General features: G+C 34.9%; 1 protein-coding gene across 1 annotated transcript in view; it reads right to left on the bottom strand.

The window, feature by feature from the left end:
* Positions 1-15,250: 15,250 nt before the first annotated feature.
* Positions 15,251-21,497, bottom strand: part of CHIC2 (cysteine rich hydrophobic domain 2) — a 59,226-nt gene continuing 52,979 nt past the window's right edge. Inside the window, exons 4-6 of the mRNA XM_059161506.1 lie at positions 20,401-20,457; positions 20,175-20,234; positions 15,251-16,712 (exon numbers count right to left, since the gene is read on the bottom strand). Of these exons, the coding sequence (XP_059017489.1) occupies positions 16,662-16,712; positions 20,175-20,234; positions 20,401-20,457 (168 nt within the window). The 3' untranslated portion in view covers positions 15,251-16,661. The remainder of the gene's footprint in view (positions 16,713-20,174; positions 20,235-20,400; positions 20,458-21,497) is intronic.

The following is a 21,497-nucleotide window of genomic DNA, read 5'->3' as shown; positions in this document are numbered from 1 at the left end:
CCCTATGCAATACGGGTGTTTATTAAATGTTTGACGAATAACACAGATCTGAAATCGAGCTTAATCATTTCCTAGAAGAGCAAGTTTCTTCAGCGTCCTTGGCAGAAATAGAGAAATGATCCTTTATGTCCAGGTTTTCATTATAACTTTTGTCAAGTGTGTAAAATCGCACCTGGCGATGAATAACCACTCAATGCATGTTAGTTTCAGTTCCACTTTCCAAGCACAGTTTCTTTTCCTCCTCCAGTGACTCAACGACCATTTCTTCGACACTCAGTCTGTGCCAGGCACTGTACCAAGTGCTAGAGAAAAAATAACAAGGCAAACAGGGGGATGCTCTGAAGGCATACCTGGGAACACAGAAATCATACAAATAACGACACTTCATATTTAAGTTCAGTCATAATAAACACTATAAAGTGTTATACAAAATAGAGATGTTGGAATTCGATTTCTTAAACTTTCAGTTAAACTTTTGTGAAAATGTTCAAAGAATCAGAAGTTTAACATTCTGATTTATTCTTCCTGAGTATGAAAAAATACTAACTCAAAATAAAAATCTAAAACACAAGAAAAGTCTATTCACATAAAAGAGGTCAACAGAGTTGGAAAACACTGTTATATTGATTCCAAAAATAGACCACACTGTCTACTCTGCTAGATTCAGAATGCATTTTTTTGAGAGTTGGGCTCAATGTTACAGTTCCTTAAGAAATATTTTTTAAACTTAAACTTTAGGCCAGGCATCGTGCTAAGTGATGAAAAAGGCAAAAACAGCCCCTGGCATGTGGGGGCTGGCTTGTTACTATCGGCGAGACCTTGGTGTTCTCCTGCTGAACATAAACTGAATCTCACAGAACACCACTATTAGGCATCCGTGACCCTGATGAAATGAGACAACAGATAAGCACTCTTCATAATTTTGTCTAAGGATGGACAAAAAGCCACAGTGCAAAGCACAAATTCCAAACACTCCCCTCTCTCCCCTACTACTGGTCACTGCTGCTTTTTAACCTGTTCCCGCTTTAACTTTGCTTCATTCTTCCCTCCTTCTAAACAAGATCCAATCATAATATCACCTCACTTCCTGAGGGAATCTAAATCCAGAGCAAACTGTTGCTTCCTTGACCTCTTCCAAATTACCTGAGTCCAAATCCTATTCAAGTCCTTTCAGTGCTGTCTGATTGAAATACCCTCACTGATTCCCCATTGTGTGTGCTCTGGTTTCAATAAGCAACAACCCCCATTTTGTTCAACTCCTACTCATCCTGGTGGTTTTGGGTTGGGTGGCATTGCCAGGGGAACACATGTATTATGTTCTTTAATCCTCAGAGCTCTTTCTTGAAACAGGTGGTCTCAAAAATCCATTTTACACGAGACACAGAGCTGTTAGGTAACATCCTCAAGGTCACACAGCTAGAAGGTGATGTCAGAGTTAGATTCCAGGTTTGATTCCAGAAATTCTTTGATCCAAAATTGTTAGAATGCTAGTCTTTCCGTTAAAGGGCAAAACCATTTCTCTACACCTCCATTCCTTCTCTCTTACCTATTATTTGGTCTTACTGCTAGAATAATGAGTTACTAAACTAAGGAATAACAACGGAGCTTATTTGGGATGATTTCAGGGTCAGAAGGAGCATTATCAATGACAGATTGCTCAGGTCCATTCCTTTTCCAAAAACCCTTCAGTAGCTTCTGATTGTAGTTTAAATTTCAGCATGATACACGTCTCTTCTTCCTTTCCTAGCCTTCTCTTTTTTTTTTTTTTTTTTTTTTTTTAAAGATTTTATTTATTTATTTGACAGAGAGAGATCACAAGTAGACAGAGAGGCAGGCAGAGAGAGAGGGAGGGAAGCAGGCTCCCCGCCGAGCAGAGAGCCCGATGCGGGCCTCGATCCCAGGACCCTGAGATCATAACCCGAGCCGAAGGCAGCGGCTTAACCCACTGAGCCACCCAGGCGCCCTTTCCTAGCCTTCTCTTGATGCTTCCTCATAATCTATTAATTTCACATCTAATCACTATATACCAGACCATTTCCCCCTATTTTCCATCATGGAGAACCCATTTTTGTGGTTGGCAGTGTGTGCGTGTGTTTGTATGTCTGTAGTTGACACAATGTTGCATTAGTTCCAACTGTACAGCTTAGTGATCTCACAACTCTGTGATGCTATGAACATAGCAGCAAGGAGCAAGCGCAGCTCCCGTCTGTCACCCTACAGTGCTACTACAATACCACCGGCTTTATTTTCTGTGCTGGACCTCCCATCCCAGTGACTTGTTTCTTGACTGGAAGCCTGGACCTCCCACTTCCCTTCACGGATTGTGCCCATCCCCCCACCTCTGACCTCTATGTCAACTATTTGTTCCCTTAGTTCTCAGAACCTCTTGGTTTTTTAATGCACCGTATTCATAACCGTCTCTGCGCATGTCTGTTAAGTTTCAACTGATCCTTCAAAATCACCTTTACTCTCTCTGCTGCGGACCTCACTTAACTTCCCACTCAATACGAGATGTATTGCTCTTTTGCAGCCCGGCCAGGCCATGTAATTCCCCTGGCTGTTACCACATCACGTGACATGGCTTTCTTCGCTGGACTCAACTCTTCAGAAGCAGAGATGGTATTTCCTTTAATACCCTTTGCCCTTGGCACAATATCTGGGAATGGGCCAGCTTCATACATTGTTTGAACCCTTTCTTCACCAAACCAATTTTTTTTTTTTTTAAAGATTTTATTTGAGAGAGAGAGATCACAAGCAGACAGAGCGGCAGGCAGAGAGAGGAGGGGGAAGCAGAGCAGAAAGCCTGATGATGCGGACTCAATCCCAGGACCCTGAGATCATGACCTGAGCCAAAGGCAGAGGCTTAACCCTCTGAGCCACCCAGGTGTATTAAGAAGAATAACTCAATTTCATTAGTAACATATTTCTAGCTCTCTTACCTGCAAATCTACATTAATCATTTAGTAAACTGTGCATTAGCCCAATGAGGGGCAACTGGTTTTCAGACTACTCTCCTAAGATCTACTGGTGGATTGGAAGATAACTCAACTGGATTTTTTTGTCTCACTCAGAAAGGGAAGCTTAACAGGTCTTTAGGTTACATCAGTGTCATCTCTTAGAAGTACCCTTTAATACACTTTTTTAATGCATTAAAAAAAAAAAAAACCCAAGATTTTATTTGAGAGAGTGAGTGAGCGCACAAGTGGAAGGAAGGGACTGGGGAGAGGGAGCAGCAGACTCCCAGCTGGGAAGGGAGTAGGACTCAGGGCTCAATCCCAGGACCCTGGGATCATGACCTGAAATGAAGCCAGATGCTTAACCAACTGAGCCACGCAGGTGCCCCTCAATACTTTTTTTTTTTTTTTAAGGAAGCCTTCATCTGCTATTCCAGGCCACAGTTTACATGATTTGGGGACACTGTAATAACAAATCTCTTCAGTAACTAGCAGGAAAGGAAATACTAATAACAAAAACAAAAGAAGTTTCACAATACAAGGATTACTCTATGGAAGCAAACTGAAGAGAATGAAAAATAGCAACTTCTTTCATGCCTTCTGAACTCTGAACTGATGCCAAAAAAAGGGAGGAGGAGGTATCTCTTAAAGCTGAATTTATAGTTGTTGGAAGTAACAAAGTCATATAGATAGTATGAGATAACTGAAACAACTTATTTCACCTGCGTAAGTGTAATAGACAATCCTATGAAGAAAAGTCTACTACCAGGGCTGCATTTAATAGTAGATTTAACATACTGAGCTGGACTCCTTTGCTTTAAGAAAACAGATTCAGTTATCATCTATTTTAAACTGTTAAAATTGGAATCAAAGAAAACACAGTTGACCTGGCATTAGAATGGCAATAATAAACTTGTAAAATGTTTCCCTCTTTTGTTTTTGAGAAAAAGATACCTTTGAAAGGCAATTTTGTGAGTAGATGGATTTGCTGTGATAGTAAATTCTACCTTACTTGAATTATTTTTGACATTCCCTTGGATTTGCTTTCAAGACTTCAACAATTAGATCTGGCAGTTTCAAAAAGTTCAAAGGCTTAAGCCTTTTCATGTTGAAGAAAACAAAATAAGCATTTTGTCAAAACAAACATGAAAATAAAACTCTGAAATCTAAAATAAAATTCTGAAATCTAAATTGTTATTCCAAGGCAAAACTACTACCATCTCTGGTCAACACTCTGAATTATTTAAAAGCAAGAATCATTTTTTATTCCTTCTATTTTAAACTATTTCAATATTCCCCCAATCAATTTTATTTTATTTTATTTTATTTATTTATTTTTTTTTTATTCTTTTTTTTTTCTTTGATTTTCCCCCAATCAATTTTAGACTTCACCCAAAGGCATACTTGGAATACATTCTAACATACTATTTAAACTTCTAGATTTCAACATTGGCAGCTCCTGTATTTCATCTTCTTAATGAAAAACATTCTCCAGAGGATTTTGATTGATTTAATGAATTTCATTTGTGGTGTTAATACAAATTCATCCCAAGAATGCAACTGTGATACGTAAATCAGAGTAGTTTAATGGAGGAACCACAGAGATAACCAAGAAATTCTTCGTGTTCACCCATTTATGTCTGGAAATATGGCATTCAATTATAACACATTCGAAGCACACGGATAGGGGCTACACACTGCTGGGAGAACAGAGTTAAGACAACTGTCAGAGTTAGTAATCCTACAACATCAAAATGCTGTATCTTCACTGATGGCCGCTTCTTCAAGAAGAGAACTCCAGACTAATTTAAGTTTCTGACAGTGCTCCAGGCATTCGAAGGAAAAGCACATTCATAAAAGTATTTAAAATTCTGTGATTTTTAAAGTTTATAGTCTTATCAAAGATATATCTAAAACTGATACTTTAAAGTGTTAAATTTTCAAACTATGCAAGAACAAGTTCTTAAATGAGAGATTCTGGTTAAAGGGCTTTCAATCAGTAAAAATCATTTTAGACCCTCTAACTTCCTGCAATTGAATGGTGAACACACTTGAAATTCATATGATACACAATTTTCTTCTGCAATCACAGTCTAGAGCCATAATGCCATTATTACTGATGCCAATAACTAAACTTCGGGTCTTTCCTGTCATTTCTCAGGCACCTGCCTGTCAATTACCCTCAACTGGCAGCCTGCTGGGCGGCCAGCTCCTTGAGCGTAGAGTTTTTAGTTCCAACATTTCCATTCATTACATCAGCCAGCCACTATTTCCTCCACGACCCTTTCAAATTCCTTGTAACTTCACAGAACTTCCCAAAGTATAACATGTTTAAAAGAATGACAAACTGAAGTTGAATAATTCTGATCTCTAGTGAATATTAACTGTCAAACATTCCATTTTTATATTGTCATTCATTATCAAGACTTGCTATCCATGCGGAGGCAGAACTAGAGTGGCAAGTCTATGGAGAATTGGTTTGCCACATAGCTGAGCAATGGTGCGCAGACTACACTTCATTATCCCCAAGCATTTGTTATGTAAGGGAATATTACGTGCAGTTTATGCGCACAGATCTATAGAAAATGTAAAGTCGGGTTCGCTGAAATTAATGTTGCTACACATTACAGTTAGCTCACGCTTTTAAATAAAAAGGGAAATTAATGGTAAGGAAACAGGATATAGTTAAGTTAGCCTTACATTATTCACTGTTTGCTTGGAAAATGCAATGAGAACACACACATACAAATCGGTATTTGTAGACCTGCCTTTGTAATTTAAAATGTTAATGAAATGTAAATTTTTTCAATACAAAATTCATGAATGTTCATCTCTAAGCTACATTGTGTCCAACCTTGTTGGAGTCCTTTTTTTATTTTATTAGTACCGAAAGTCCCTCATTGTCCATTTCTCTTCCATCTCACCACCACCAAAGAAAATACACTTGACAATCACAATCAGAGTGGTGACAGTAAAACATAAAATAATTTTAATTTAGAAAACAACACACCCCTAGCATTTTTTGTAACAAAATCAAGTTTTTGGGTTCCAAGCTATTTATCATGAAGAGAATGTGTTTAATTTGATGTGAAGTTGGCTACCCAGCAGTCTAGTCAGGCTGTAGAATGTTTAACTCAGGGCCTGGTAGGCTGCCAGCCATTCTGAATGTTTTCACACGGACCAGCAATAAATAATTAAACGTTTAAGTCACAGTTCTCAGGTTAGGCAGTAGACAGAGCTAAGATTTCCTCACTCCTGGAGATAAGAAATTTGGGGGATTTTTTTGGCCCAAAAATTCGCTTTGGGTGATAGTCTTTCAGTTACACAAAACCAATCTTGATAATGCTTTCTGGATTTCAAATAATTACTTTTAGGACTTTTTTTTTTTAATCGCTAAGTTTGCAAAAAAACTCTATTTATAACATTTTTTGCAGGAAAGACCCCACCCACATTTGTGAACGAGAGATCGAGAGATCGCATGACTGGGGTTTTAGTCCTGCTACTGTCACTAACCATCTAGGCGTGTATAAGAGGTTAGAATGGGAAGGGAAGGTATCTTATCATAATTGAGAACGTTTTTCAAAACACATGTTCTTTCCTCTCCTCCCAGTTCCAACGGGTGGGGGGGTGGGCGTATAGTCATGTATATTTGAAAAAACAGAAACACTCCCCAGTTGATTCTAATGCATATTCCCATAGGACACCTTTAGGGTTTCTTCCAGCTCTGAAATCCCACATTTTTAAACAATGGATGTGCGGTATGGCTAAAGAGCAAGACCCATTACTGACAGAACTGGAAAAGAAGATAGTGCTTTTCTATATACAGCCTTTCTTAAAGCTCTTTCTAGCCTCAATGCTGACGATTTTGATAGTATTTACAAGCATGCCAAGCATTTATAAATAAGCTATCTCATCTTTGCCCTAAGCAGTATACAGAACAAATACTAGTCAATCAAGGCAGAGGGGTTGATCTCTTACACTTACATTCTGTTACAAAACTACCTTCCAGCAGGTAGTAATGTATTTTACACAGAAGATGAACTTTGAATGAGAGCTGGCTTATCAGTTTATAAAACTTAGAATACTTTTGTTAAATTTTAGTTATATAATAATTTCACAAAAGTTTTTAGTCCATTCTGGATGCTCAAAGTAAAACTACACTACTTATTTTTTGCTTACATGAACAGAGCAGGTTTGCCTACCTCTTCAGGTCAGGGTGTCCAAGTGTAGGAATCCTAAAGTTTAAAGTAATGTAAAAGTCACTTTCAATGGATTAATACCACTTTGGGGGGAAAAAGAAAAGCTCTCAGTATATAATACAAAAATAATTATGTTTCTCACTTCTCACTAACTTTTACCTATAATTAATTCTTATCTATTTTCCTCATTCTTACAAATTCTCAATTTTAGTATTATGGCATGAAAAAATCATAGCATTTATAAAGAAACCATTGCAAAAAACAGATATGCCAGGCTGAAGATACAAATTCATTCTGGGGAGCCTGGGTGGCTCAGCGGGTTAAGCCCCTGCCCTCAGCTCAGGTCATGATCCCAGGGTCCTAGGATCGAGTCCCGCATCAGGCTCTCTGCTCAGCAGGGGGCCTGCATCTCTCCCCCCCACCCCCCCCACCCTGGGTCTGCCTGCCTCTCTGCCTACTTGTGATCTCTCTCTGTCAAATAAATAAATAAAATCTTAAAAAAAAAAAAGATACAAATTCATTCCTATACTTTTTGACTTTAGCCTTTAAGCTATAGATAATTAATTTTAAAAGCTTTAAAAATATTACAGGGGAGAAAAAAAAACACCCAGAAATATGGGTTTACCAAGACTTTGGAATGTAAGACAAAAATTCTTACCAGATGTGGTCTGGAAATTGAGATTTTATCTATGGAGCACAGTAGTTGACAAGCATCTTTTGGGAAAACCATCTAATGAAAAGGTACCATAAATACAGAAATTAAGGATTTCCTTTTCTGATGTTCTTTATAAATTTCATATTTCCCACTGGTAGCAGAATGCCTTTGGAATTTATGCTTCTTGTCCAGATCATTCAACATTAAAGAACTATTAGAGTTTTTACTGATGTAATTAATTAACTGTTTTGAGAGAAACAGTCATTCCTTGTCTCCAAATAATGCAGGCTTGTCCTTTTAACACTTGAGATACCTCTCTAGTGATCAATTTTAAATCTGTTCAGACTTGGATAGCAATTTTTCTTCAGAGGTTCCATATTATTTTTGACATTTCTTATTTAGAATGTCTAAAATTTCTTCCAGTTATATCAGTGCAGTATTCGTGCTGATTAAAAAACAAAACAGAGCGAAGCCATACACATTAATCGCAGACTGTCAGAATACTGCAGACTGCTCAAAGCGTATGTATGGTTGGGCCACAAAGGTACTCCTTAGTACCTTCGAGGTACTGCCACTAAGCAAATCCCTTCACTGGTTCAAGACATGTCGAATTCCTTCTGCTCAGACAGGATATTTGAACTTTATAGTAAAGGGAGTCTTCAAAGTCTAGAATGGGATACCAAGTAAGGAGCATAGAACTAAAACCTTCAACTTGACACTCCAGTTAACATCCTTAGCACCCAGTAACACACCAGCAAGGAAATTTGAGTGCACTAATCCTCACCACCAAAGAACTGGTTCATCCACAGGGCCTCCTTTAAGGGACAACGCAAGGTCGTAAGGTATAAAAAGTACAGTGCTAGAAGAATTCAAAAAGAGGATGGGGGGGCGGTAAGAGAGAACCATGTCTTTGCCAGCTGAGAAAGAGTTTTTCACTTTTTTAAGGGCCCTGTATTAGTCAATGAGGTAATCTATGGTATGCAGCCTGAGCTCCAAAAAGTGGGTGGTCTTTGCAGAGGGAGGTGCTCACTCACTCTACCTCTGGCCAGAGCCAGTTCCTGCAGCTGGACCGAAGGCAGCCCACAGACTACACTCGGCACATTTCTTCATTTCTCACTTGAGTGCCCTTCTTTAGTTCCCTTTCAACTGCCCACTTTATATCGGCTTCATTACACCACCGCTCCATTTGTAATGTAAATTGGGAAACTCGGGGAAGTTTTTCTTTTGGCCTTGTCTACGGAAGAATACGGAGAGGTATTCAAAACGTATTAACACAAATCAATGGCACCAATAAAAGCAAAATCTCCTTAGCAACATAATCTTGATTGCAAAAGGAGAACTGAGAGCATTTAGCAGAACAGTGGCCCACATGGAATACGCATTTGTCTGGAAGAATCCAGCACAAAGCCTTAAAGAGAGATTTTGAAAAAATCCAAAATTAACTCACAGGGAACAGTTACTCTTTTTTTCAAAAGTACACAATTGGCTACATTAAATCTATCGTGTGCTTTTGGCTCAGCAACATTGTATCACACCACTTTGCAAACTGAAATTACAACACCCTGCATGCTTCACATGAGTTACAGGGTGTTTTTTGTTTGTTTTGTTTTTTGAGGTTTTTTTTTTTTCTTCCTTGATTTCTTTAGTAAAGCAAACAAAAAAGTCTCAAGAAATATTCATCTCACACACAATGCAAAGAAAATTGAATGGCTACCTAACAATATCTGAGACTGTAGGTACAAAAGGTTGGGCTATCTTTTTAAGGCTTTCTGTGCTGGGTTCTAAGATAGTAATGCCTGACAGCGGTAATGGTATTTTTGCTTAGGTCTCCATTTGTGAAAAAGGAAACTGAATACACTTCTGAGAACTCTCATATTTTTCTCGTCAGAATGAAAAAAAGAAGTGAATGAAAGAACAGGAATTCAGAAAATAAGGAATCAATTCTTTTAAAACTACAATATTGAGATGGTTCAAGGAAAAAATTCATTCACAAACACAAAAATTTCCCTCAGTTTTTAAATGTTTCAAATAGGATTGTCCTTTTGTATTTTAACTAAAGCAATCCAGGTGATTGGGGATGAAAGTATCTTTACTGCCTAACAAAAACTGAGTTACAATTTATCTTAGAATGAAGTGTGTGTGCATGTGTCTGTGTTGCACTTACATGTATTTTCCCCCATATATGTGGAATTATTTCTTAAAAGTTTTGCACTAGAATCTGAGTCAATCAAGTAAAACATTTTTTGAAAAAGTAAAAGTATGTGTGACAAAGTTACTTGAAAGAATACAAAAGATAAACTTTAAATACTGCTAAATAATGTGTATTTATAGGAGTAATGCTTAGAATTATTTCTGCCTCCCCCTGAAAGTTTAAAAACCAATGCTAAACCTAAAGAAGATAATTGAGAACCCTATTTTCAAAGCTGTATTGGCTTTTAAAACTTAGGGACAACTTAAATAAGATCTTTGGAGGAAAAAAAGTAAGTTGTACCATTTTTCTATTTTTTCTAACTATGTGCAAGTTTATGAATACACAAATACAAAAATTTATTATTCATGGTTCCTAAACTTATATTCATAATGTCAATTATTTTATTCCCAGATATTTGTAGAGATCCTCCCTACAGAAGAAGTATCTCTGTGTGTATTCATTCATATGGTCATTTCAACAGACATCATTATTTTCGCCAATTTCTTTAAAAGTGATTTGTTCTCTAAGTACCAGGCTCTCTTTTCCAACTTCAACTAAATTGGCTTAACATTTTATTTAATACAGTCTTTAAAGACCAAATGCTGCAAATTAGCCCTCATTTTAGTTTCAAACACAGAACCATGTACTGAAGTCACACACCAACCAACTCACTTAACAACAAAAACTCAACTAGCCAAAGTCATCAAGCAAAGTAAAAAAGATTCTCCTAGTTCAAATTAGAAACCCATTTGTTTACTAGAAAAACCTTGTCAATTAAGAATTGATTTTATAAGACTAAACATACTGCAACATACCTGAGACCAAACACCAAACCACCTTAAACATAACCCATCTACACATTTCTTCACAATTATGAAGGCCAAGAAATTCTTAGCTACCCCCCAAAATCTTAACACAGATGTTTGACAATGGTGTTAATTTCTTAATAATGAAAGAAAACATGATACATATCTTTAAAATTCAACTGTATATTTTACTTTTTTTTTAATTTTCATTTTTTAGAATGTTACTAGACTTACCTTTATGTAACTAGAATTACCTGAAAACATAATAGCGACCCTGACTTGGGTCTGCATAACTGCTCACCCACCATAAGTTTCTGATTATTTTATTCAAGAACTATTCCATGGTTACTAAGGATTTTAGGAATTTATTCCTAAAATCCTTTACTTCTTAGTGTTTTTTAAAAAAATTGTCACACTTACATTATAAAAGATAAAAGAATACTTTATTCAAGGTAGCTTCCCGTTATCTTCTCAAAGGACATGATAGTAGAGAAAAACTCTATCTAGAACAATACTTTTTCTTTAAAAAAAAAAGTTCCATTATATTACATAAAGAATATATAAAAGGAAGCATAAAGCTCTGTGCAATTCCCCACCATTGCATAATTTTGCCTCTTGTAAACCAAAGTGTAAGATAACAATGTAGTTATTTCTCTCAGCCAGAAGATTCTGCATACCGCTTTCCAATGTCTACCTTGCTTCTACCCCAGCTTCACAATGCTTAACTCTTCAGAGGGGACAAAATGTCATTCATTAGCTCCAACAGATGTAAAAAGAAATAGAGACTTTAAAAGAGCTTTGATAACTTCAAACTCCTGTTTATGAAGACTTCATAGCAATGCCATGAGATTATTGTGATTACCTAATTAAATAAGCTGCTACTAGAAGAGAAAGAAGGAGGTGGTCTTTTATTAGTGCAAAAAGTTTCTTCAGGGAATAGAATGCTCATTCGTTCCTCTAGAACATTTTAAATCCATACAGTATTTATGTCAAGAAAGAACTAGAACCAGTTATACTAAATAACGAACCAGCAGGAGAGATAACAAGAAATCTGCAGTTTGAGAATGTATTACGTATGGTTATATAAGGTCTAACAGAGTAGCCAAAAGACTGATCTGTTACTTGGATTCTTTTAAAGGCTGGATGATTTTCTTTAAAAATAAATACATACAATTTTTACCTATCTGACAAAATCAAGGATGCCTGGTATGGTTAGAGCACTGAAATATTTCTGAGATAAAGCTGAGAAAGCGATATACTATCTATCTATCTTTCATAAAGAGAAAAAAGCAGTCAACTCTTAAATTCAGAGCACCATGTTTATGAAGTAGAGATGTTACTTAAAGGGTGGGGGCATGATTTTGCTTAAGTATCTGAAAGGTAACTATATCTTAAAGAGTCTTACTAGAAAGAAACTCTTCTCAAGTATTATATTTAATGTCTGTGATTTTTAAACATGCAAGTCATTACTATAAATATATATAGGGAGTACTCTCTTTAATTTTAAATGCAAAATTTAATAGTAACTCAGGTTTCTGCTGATTCTGTAAATAAGTCAAAAGAGCTACTCATTCATTTCTACTTTTATACAGGTCTTAGTAAATAACAGCAAAAAAATGATTAAAAAATATGAGGTAGTCACAGTATCTTCCTTTTGTGGAAAAAGATAAATGCAAAGAAGCCATGTAATTTGATAATTTTGCAGAACAGCAGACATAACTTCAAAATCAGGATTAGCATTCTGAACTTCTATTTTCAGTATTGTCTATTAAGGCTACAAACAACCTCTGTTGTTTCAACTTGCCACTGTGGGAGGAAGGGGAATATTGCTCCCTAGTACACAGAATTATGACTAATAATTTAAACAATACTTAGGCTTCTCTTACATTACTACCTAATGAACAGAACAAGATAATAACTCAAGTTTTAAAGACAAATAACCTTCACACCTCAACTTATATAAAAGGCAATTTCCTAAAAATAACATAAAGCTGACTATTATATCTAAAAGTATACTTAACACAACTATACAACTATTATAGGATAATTAATAGTTTGGTTTAGGATTGGTCTTGAGCCTATTCTTTCTGCCATCATATGAGATACAGATCAGTTTTCTTCAGAAATGGTGGTTTGAGAAGCCCCACATGCAAGCATCCTATTATTCTTTTCCTGCAAAGTCTGCGCGGATAAGGTCTGTTGAAAAGGAAAATACCGATTGTTCCATGGCTCCCACGGCAAATTTAAGTTAAGAAATTTTTGAAATCCAAGTACCGCCTTAGCAGAATTGAGAGTGTCACCCATTAATCATTTAATATGACTAACGCACTTTCATTGGCCTTCTAAACACTTAGCTAAGAATACAAAAGAATGGACCATTTGTACTGCGAGCTCTAGGGAAGGAAAACAAAAGGCAGTGGTGAACTATGTCCGCATATAGATGAAGACTCTCTACCTATGTCAGGAGGGTAGCAAAAGCACCCACACTGCTTCAGCAGGATAAGGGAAAGAAAGAGAGTCCAGGACTAGATGTTGGAATTCAGTCAAAGACAGTTTTGAACAGACTGTACTTCTGATTTAGTACTACTAACCGATACTTGAGCCAAAGCAAGTATTTACAGTGAAAATCAGGCATGCAGCTAAACATTGTAACTGTGAAGCAAAATACCGTAAGAGTTAAAACAGTCTATGTACATAACGTTATGTAAGACTACTGTGGTCTGGACGCATGTGACTGTGGACCCAGCGGTCCGTGTAACTATGACTATCATTCTTTCATAACCCAAGATTGGTACGGAATGTTGTCCAAGTTTTATACAGTTTGCTTGTGTCTACTAATACAAAGATGCAATCAGAGGCTGTCTACGAAGAACCATGAAAACACAGCCATGGAGAAAATTGTAGTTCTTCCCGATTTAAAATTATTCAATTATAAAAGTAGTTTTTCTAGTACGAAAAGGAAATTATTGCTTACTATTAAAGGTTTGAACACTTCTTGATTTTAGGCCAAAATTACATGTTTATATTTCAAACGAATGGAACCTAGTCATTAAAGAGTCTTAATAAAGCATCTGAGGACCATTTTATGTAGGGTAAGGTGACCCCCCTGTGAGCAGGGCCTTAGAAGCTAAATGTGTCATTTGAATTTTACTTATAGTCTTTAGGTAGAGTATGTATGTATTTTAACTCAGATATATAACAACAGTGTGTTAAAATATAGTAAGCTTTGAAAAGTAAATGTTTCTACACAAGAATGATGGACTACCTATAAAAAGCCTGTAATATATAAACAAAGACCGTAAGTTATTCACTTAGCCTATGTAAAATCTATACACTAGATTTTCTGCTAATAGTATCTTTTCTTGGCCAGTTTTAAAAGTACCTATGGTTCATGTCTCACAAATTTTAAGTCAAAAAATAGGAACTGGTGCTCGCTTTGGCAGCACATATACTAAAAAAACAGGAACTGAAGAACAATTATCATTTTAAATATTTCCTTTGGAAATGTTTCCTAATGTTCACACAACATAGGCATCTCTGACATTTCTAATTTCCAGTAACATGGGCACTTAGATTCATGAATCAAGAAAGGATAAGCCAGAGGGCTTACTGGGGGCCACTAATAAAAGCCCAAACATGGAACTCTAACTGCTCAAGGCATAACTGGCTAATCGTAATGTTACATATTAGGCATTCCTGGTTCTTTTCTACATACACATCAGAAATGTAAGAGCGCACATTTCTAAGGAAACTTAAAGTAACTGACATACCTCTCAAAATCAGAAAAGCTTTAAAAGGATTCCTATACCTAAATACTATCAATTGTGAAAATTATCTTATGTTAAATTAGTCTTATGGGAATAATTTTTAAATTAAAATTTTCACAAGACTAGTAACAGGAGAAAATAAATTGTCTAAATAAGTAAAGTTATTCCTATATAAGCTGATCAATACGGTACTCTACAAATTTACAGAATTGTAGATATAGAACACTGTGTTGCAGAGTTTACACAGTTCTATTTTCCTGGTCTCTCTAAATCCTGAGGCAGATTTAGCCTTCTCCAGACAGTAATTTTTCACACTGAAACCATATAGGAATACTAGTTTTTGTAATAGCATTACCTTTAAGTTCCACTACTTTAAGGTGGTAGGACACACCCTGGACACCAGGTCAATAAAGTGAGAAAAGGTTTGAATTTCAGCTCTTCCGAGGAAAAGCGGTCTATAAATTCAAATTGTTAAGTGTTTTGGGGGGTAATGGAAATAATTCTCAGGCGGAAAAAAAAAAAACCACCAAAACTCTAGTTTTTAAGATAGTTCCTTATGTCCAAAATAGAATGTAGGATTTAAGATACTAGAATCCAACTATTCGAATTGATATAGAATTACAGTACTTTGGAGAAGTACAGAGTAATACTTTAAAAAAATACAGGTATATAAATTAATGAAACTGGTATTTAAAAGATTTAATACAAGGAGAAAAGATATTGTATAGTGGTACCAATTCTCAATACAAATTAGTAAGCATAGTTTATATAATTTCAAAAGTTATTCACATTATTGCTAGATACCACAGTTGTATGGAACAAGTTCTTGACACACATTAAAACTTGTATAATTTCACGTTTATAAAAACAAAAATTTACACATAGGCCATTCAGAAATTTAGAAGGTTTTAAAATGCATGGAGATATGTACAACAAAAGGAAGGAAAAAATATGTATGTTTGTCTATGTTTAAAAGAAACTAGCTAATCTGATTCATACTTATATGTCACATTCTTAATCAAAAAAGTATACATAACTGGACTGAAAGCAAACTAGTGGATAAAAACAGTACTAGATCTCTCCTCCATTTCTTAGTAATAATCTGTTCTAAATATCAATGGGGTATTAAACACCAGCTCACTTTTAATTCAAGAACTTTTGCTTTCTTTCAAAAACCTTTCAGAAACATATATCCATTCTGCAATTATGTTAGATTGGGAGAAATATTTTCCTTAGAAATCTTTAAAAGGAGTATTTCCATACTTTTCTATATAAGATTTGATAAACAATAAAAAATAACACAAGTAAGGCCATTATTATCTTGATCAAAAATATACACAGATTGTAATGCTACTATATTTTGTGATCCTGAGCTCTAGAAACCATTAGGTGCATGCATACCATTTGTTATTTGTCTATTCTAATAAAAATAATTTAATCCTGCCTTACTACCTCTGAAGACAGAAATACTTTCAAAAATTTGATAGGTCTTCATAATGTTACAGATATTTCTGCTGTAAACAGAGCGTTAGGAATTGTATGGGAAAGGATATATTAGGTTCCAAAAAGCTAGTAAAGAAAACTTACTATTTTAAAATAATAACTATTTTAAATTTTAAAAGGAAGAAAAATAATACAAAGAGTGTGCTTGCTAGAATAGGTAAGTAGAGCCTTACAAAAGTGTTCTTCTATATTATGGCATTAATAAATAAAAGACTGTGTGTACCTTGGTGATAAAATAAAAAAGGCTGGCCACTTTTTATGCTAATTTCAAATGTATTTTTTCGATAATACAAAAAAGTAATCCTTGAAAATCAGAATACATAACAGAAAAGAGCACAATAACTTAAGTATTAAACATTTGTATGAAATAACTTGCAAAGTTTGACAAAAATGCACACTTAGAACATGCGGTTATTTTAAAAACAAAACAAAACGAAATGAAACAAACAAACAAACAAACAAAAAAACAGAAAAAAACACCACACGATTCTGTAGAACCAATGTTATGTCACCACCAGGAGAGCACCAAGCAAGGCACCATTGGAAAAACAACATACTTGGAAAGTCTCTATAAATAAAGTAAATGCTAATCTGGTCGAAAAATCGGTGTCTTTGGTAAAAATTCTATGAGGATGACCTGCAGAAGGAGAAAAAAAAAAGTTTTAAAAAGATATAAATAAATTTTTATCTTAAAAAAAAATTCAGTTGTATTCCATCACTTATGGCAATTTGACAGTGCCCCTGAAGGAGAACGCATGCAGGGAAGAATGAGGAAGGGAGTCAGAGCTAGCATTTCCTGAGAAATGACTACATACCAAGTGTCTCATACACTGTGGATCTATTTAACCCTAACAACTTCTCCATGAGGCAAGTATTATAACCCTCATTTCACAGATCAAGACACTCATTATCCAAGTAATTATAACACCACAGCACTGTGGAGTCAGTACTGGAACAAAGGACTACCTTAACTCCAAAGCTTTGCCCTTCCTACTACACTTCTGGTTACAATCAACCCAATGTTTACTTCTTCCGCCTTCCTCCTTTTTGTATCACCCAATTCCATGGGTCTTTCTTTAGGTTCTAGATCTGCTCTCACTTTACCCTACCATGATACATAATCTCTTGATAATGGGTTCTTTATCTCTTTAATTTTTTTAAAAAGCTCTTTTCATCTTAAGTCAGCAATAATAAAGATTAAATTTGTTCCAAAGGACCTTTTACTATGAAACTAAAGGAAAACCAAAATTCACTGATACAGAAAAACACAAGTTGACCAGAGCTAATTTTTATTCCAAATTTGAGTCGTCTTAAATAACAATCAATTCTTTCCCTTGTTCCAGGCTCTGTATGAGACCGATGCTAAACAAAATATTATTTGAAAAGCTTCCAAGTTTGATGAGCTCCTCATTTTTCTTTCAGAAACTTGCCCTGATATAACCTCCAGGCTTGGACACTCTTCCACATTTAGGCAACTGGGCCAGAAACTTCCATTTTCACTCTTCAATTCTCCTGACTTCTGATCTGCCTCAATAAAGCAAGCTTTTCTGCACACAACTCAAAAATATTTCTCTCTTTCTTGAGTTATAACCCTGTACTAAGTCTTCGGCGGCACCCTCTGCCACTCTTTTGACCTGGTATTTGCTAACAAAATGTTCGCTAACTTCCTACAGTTTTTTATTTGAGCTGGATTCCCCTGTTTCTCAGTTACCTCATATAATAAATAAAGGGATTTGAGTAGATGACAAAATTCATTGCAGCTCTAAAATCTGATTATTAAACTAACTGATTTGATGTTTAAACTACTCATGAGTCAACATTTAATAAACACTTCCATATTTCAAATTTGTCCTCATTAGACAGTTTTTATAAATTTCAGGTCTTAGGTATATGCATTACATTTTACAGTGTTTACTACCTAATGCAAAATAAAGGCTACCTTGACTATATTTGAATTATCGTTAGTTTTTAAAGAATATATCCTACAACTTCTTTTCCTTCAGAAGGAAACTGGCCACTTGTCTTATTTCTTCGAAATCACACTATCTTACTGTATCTGAATAACAGAAAAGTTGGTATCAAATTGGTATTTTTTCTAAATTGTCCCCAATATTCAAAGTATAATCGGGAGAATAATTTTCCTTTAACTAACAAATGAAATCTATAAGTCAAAGACAAGATGAGGTCAAAGAGAGGTGTGGTAAAAAAGGCCCCAGTTCATTAGAAAAATTTTGCTATCTTAACTTCTGAAAATTATTTCGTAAGGAGTTTTTGAAATTATGTTATTCTCCCATGCAACTATCACAAATATACATACTCTGAGAAAATTTAGAAAAAATACATTTTTGTAGCAATTTTTATATTTTTTTTTCTTAAAAAAATTTGTATTTTAAAGTAATCTTTATCTCCAAAGTGGGGCTCGAACCCACAACCCCAGGATCAATAGTCACATGCTCCATGGACTGAGCCAGCTAGGCACCCCAATATTTTTCCTTTTGACATCTCTTCTGGATACCTCCCATAATGGTATGTGAAATAATATGGCTTTAGGAAAAGTGTTTATCTAAAAATTCATAATAAATTAAACTATTTTACAAAGTACAAAGTTCAGAATGTTTTGAATGGTTAAATTATTTTTAGTTAATAAAAGAACATCATAAAAATAAACATGAATATTTGAGTGCATTTTATGAATGAATAACATTCTTAAAATTCTATCTGAAAATAACAGCACTGGAAATGACTTTCATGTTTTCCTTCCCAAAGTAAATAACGAAATGTATTAGTATTTTGGTTCATAAATATAGCGAGTATCTTTTCCCCAAATCCTTTAAATCATCCCTCCCCCCAAAATATATAAACTCTTACCATCTATGATGAAAGCCAAGACTAGCATTTTCATAGGTCAATCTCAAAACAAGTTCTTTGAATATGCTTTTTAATAAAAAAAAGTATCAAGTATCTTTCTCATCATCATAAATTAACATGTTTGATATAATAGATAATGATAAAATCTACATTTTTTGATTCACTGAATAGAGCTGTTCTATGAAAAAAGACATTTTTAAGATGTCTTTTATGTTCAAGGCTAGAAATGGGATTTGACTGTATGATAATGAAAGAAAGGGAAAATGCTACAGAGAAAAATGACTTTATGATAATTTTAAACTATTTAAGCACTGTTTTAATCAATGTCTTGGTCACACATGCTCTCACACACATGCACACCCATACATATACTATCTATGATGACTATATTGTTTCAGAGAATAGACAAAATCTGCCAGAAATGTGCCTGGTTACTTCACAAAGACTATGACTTTCTTTTTCAACAAATAAGTCTTCCACAGAGCTTTTTAATAAAGCAATCTTTCCATATTTAAAATAAAACACCCAAATTCAGGGAAGAATAAACAAAAATTCATGATTTTCTACAGTATTCTGAACTTTTCAAAAGGAGAAAAATTGTTCAAGTAAATTAAGGATTTAGTAAATTATATCCCATACTGAATAAACTCTAAAATTCATTGTACACATGTGCCAATTAGGTCTCTTTTAAAGAACACAGAATGAGCAACATCTCATCTCCTGCTTTAAAGATAATTTTTACAAAACAATATTCTAATAACATTTCAAACGATTTTAAAGGCCACTGAGGTATGGGCAGTTAAAATCTATAAAGGCTAAAGGTTTCTTAAGCTCCAACGGCTTGGCTGAAAGGTTTTCTTCCATACTTGGAAACTTGATTAGCATTATATAAAAAAGCCATATCTGACTTGCTGCGTAACCAAAGTTGTGGTTATTCTTTATACAGCATCTAAAATTTCACACTCCATCAACACATGTTCAGGCTATTTTATCTTGGCAATTAATTTATTATTTTTCAGAACACAGTGAAGCCTTGTTTTCAAGTCATTCATAACTTTATAAATCAGTCTTGCACATGAAACCATGCATCTGTGAACCGTAGAAAATCCCTGCGCTCAGGAGATTAAGCTCCTGACACCTTTGCTGATTAATAATCATGGAAAGAATAAGATCAGAAGCAAAATAAATGATCATTTAATAGAGAAACTCACAAAACAGCCCTTTAACTTACATATTCCATCATGTTATTCGTTTCACATTTCCTTTTGCTCAGTCTCCAGTGCAAGCACAGCTAGACAAGTAGGAGAGTAAAAGAAGAAAAATGAGCCCTATTTTATTGCAGCACACAGACTAACCCATTTGTCCACCTTTCATATTTTTAGTTCAACAAAAGCATCTGTTTCCATACTGTGCAATTCAGACCCCAACAGTACGAAGCTGCTCCCTGTGGTACTCACCTTGTGGTATAACCTATTGTTTTCCCATTCTAATAACTTCTCAATCGATCTTCGTGTCTGGAAGACAAATGAGAAAAAAGTTTACTCTTGACTGGTTTTAGAAAAACTTTGTTTTGCAGCTGTTTTTTGTGTGAAAGGGAGAGAGGTAGAAGACAGTGACTGAGTGAGCACATGGTGGTCTATAACACTTTCAACATTTGTGTACTAAGTAGTACCCTGAACAGAAATGGTACTATTATAATAAAGATATGGTTTTATTCTTCAACACTGTATCTTTTTTTAACTGTTTCAAATTTACTAGCCTCTGATATGAAATTATTGAAGTCTTTTAAAAAGCTAATATCAAAAATATAAATAAGAATGAAAAAATAAAAAGTTAACATCATCTACCAAATGATATAGATTTTAATGCCCATTTCTTCCAAAAATATTTCTGTAGTACTTAGTGATAAAAGTTCCTTCACTCATATTTTAAAACAAGTTATTTAAATATTAGTTAACAAAATGCAAATGACTTCAGGGTAAAATCAAAAAGAAAATAATTAAACATTCACAAATTTTTAAAAAATCCACTAGCTATCAAAACAAATTTTCACATCACACCTAATACCCATATTTAAAAGCCTGTTTATTAATTATTCCACAGATAAAGATTTTCAGAGGCAAAATATATATAGCCCACAAAAATGATACTAAAATCAAATACTAAAATCAAATGCCTAAGTCAATACTACTGTTAAAGCAATCAACTGAGAAATGTAAGTTCACTTGATTTCTGCAATATCTACTGTGCAGCAGGAAATGTGTCTTGCCTGGAAGTATGAATAGAGGAGAGGGTAATTCATGATGCCAGGTGTTAGGATGAGACCGACACAGCTGCAGGTGCAAAAGGGACAGTGTTGCTGCAAGAATCAACTGCAACTTGGCGCAGCTGCAGCTTCCTTGCAAGGGAAGGAGAAAAGCATCTAGTGCTATTAATGTGTACAACTGAGTACTAACAAATATGAAAATCTGCATGTCAAGCAAGGATGAGAGAGGTAAAAAATTGTTAGGATCAAGCTGATTTTAAATAGTTTAATGTTACATAACAAATGGTT

Source organism: Mustela lutreola, chromosome 1 (assembly GCF_030435805.1).
Source record: "Mustela lutreola isolate mMusLut2 chromosome 1, mMusLut2.pri, whole genome shotgun sequence".
NCBI lineage: Eukaryota > Metazoa > Chordata > Mammalia > Carnivora > Mustelidae > Mustela > Mustela lutreola.
Note: the sequence above shows the minus strand (reverse complement) of the source record. Positions and strands in the feature narration are given on the sequence as shown.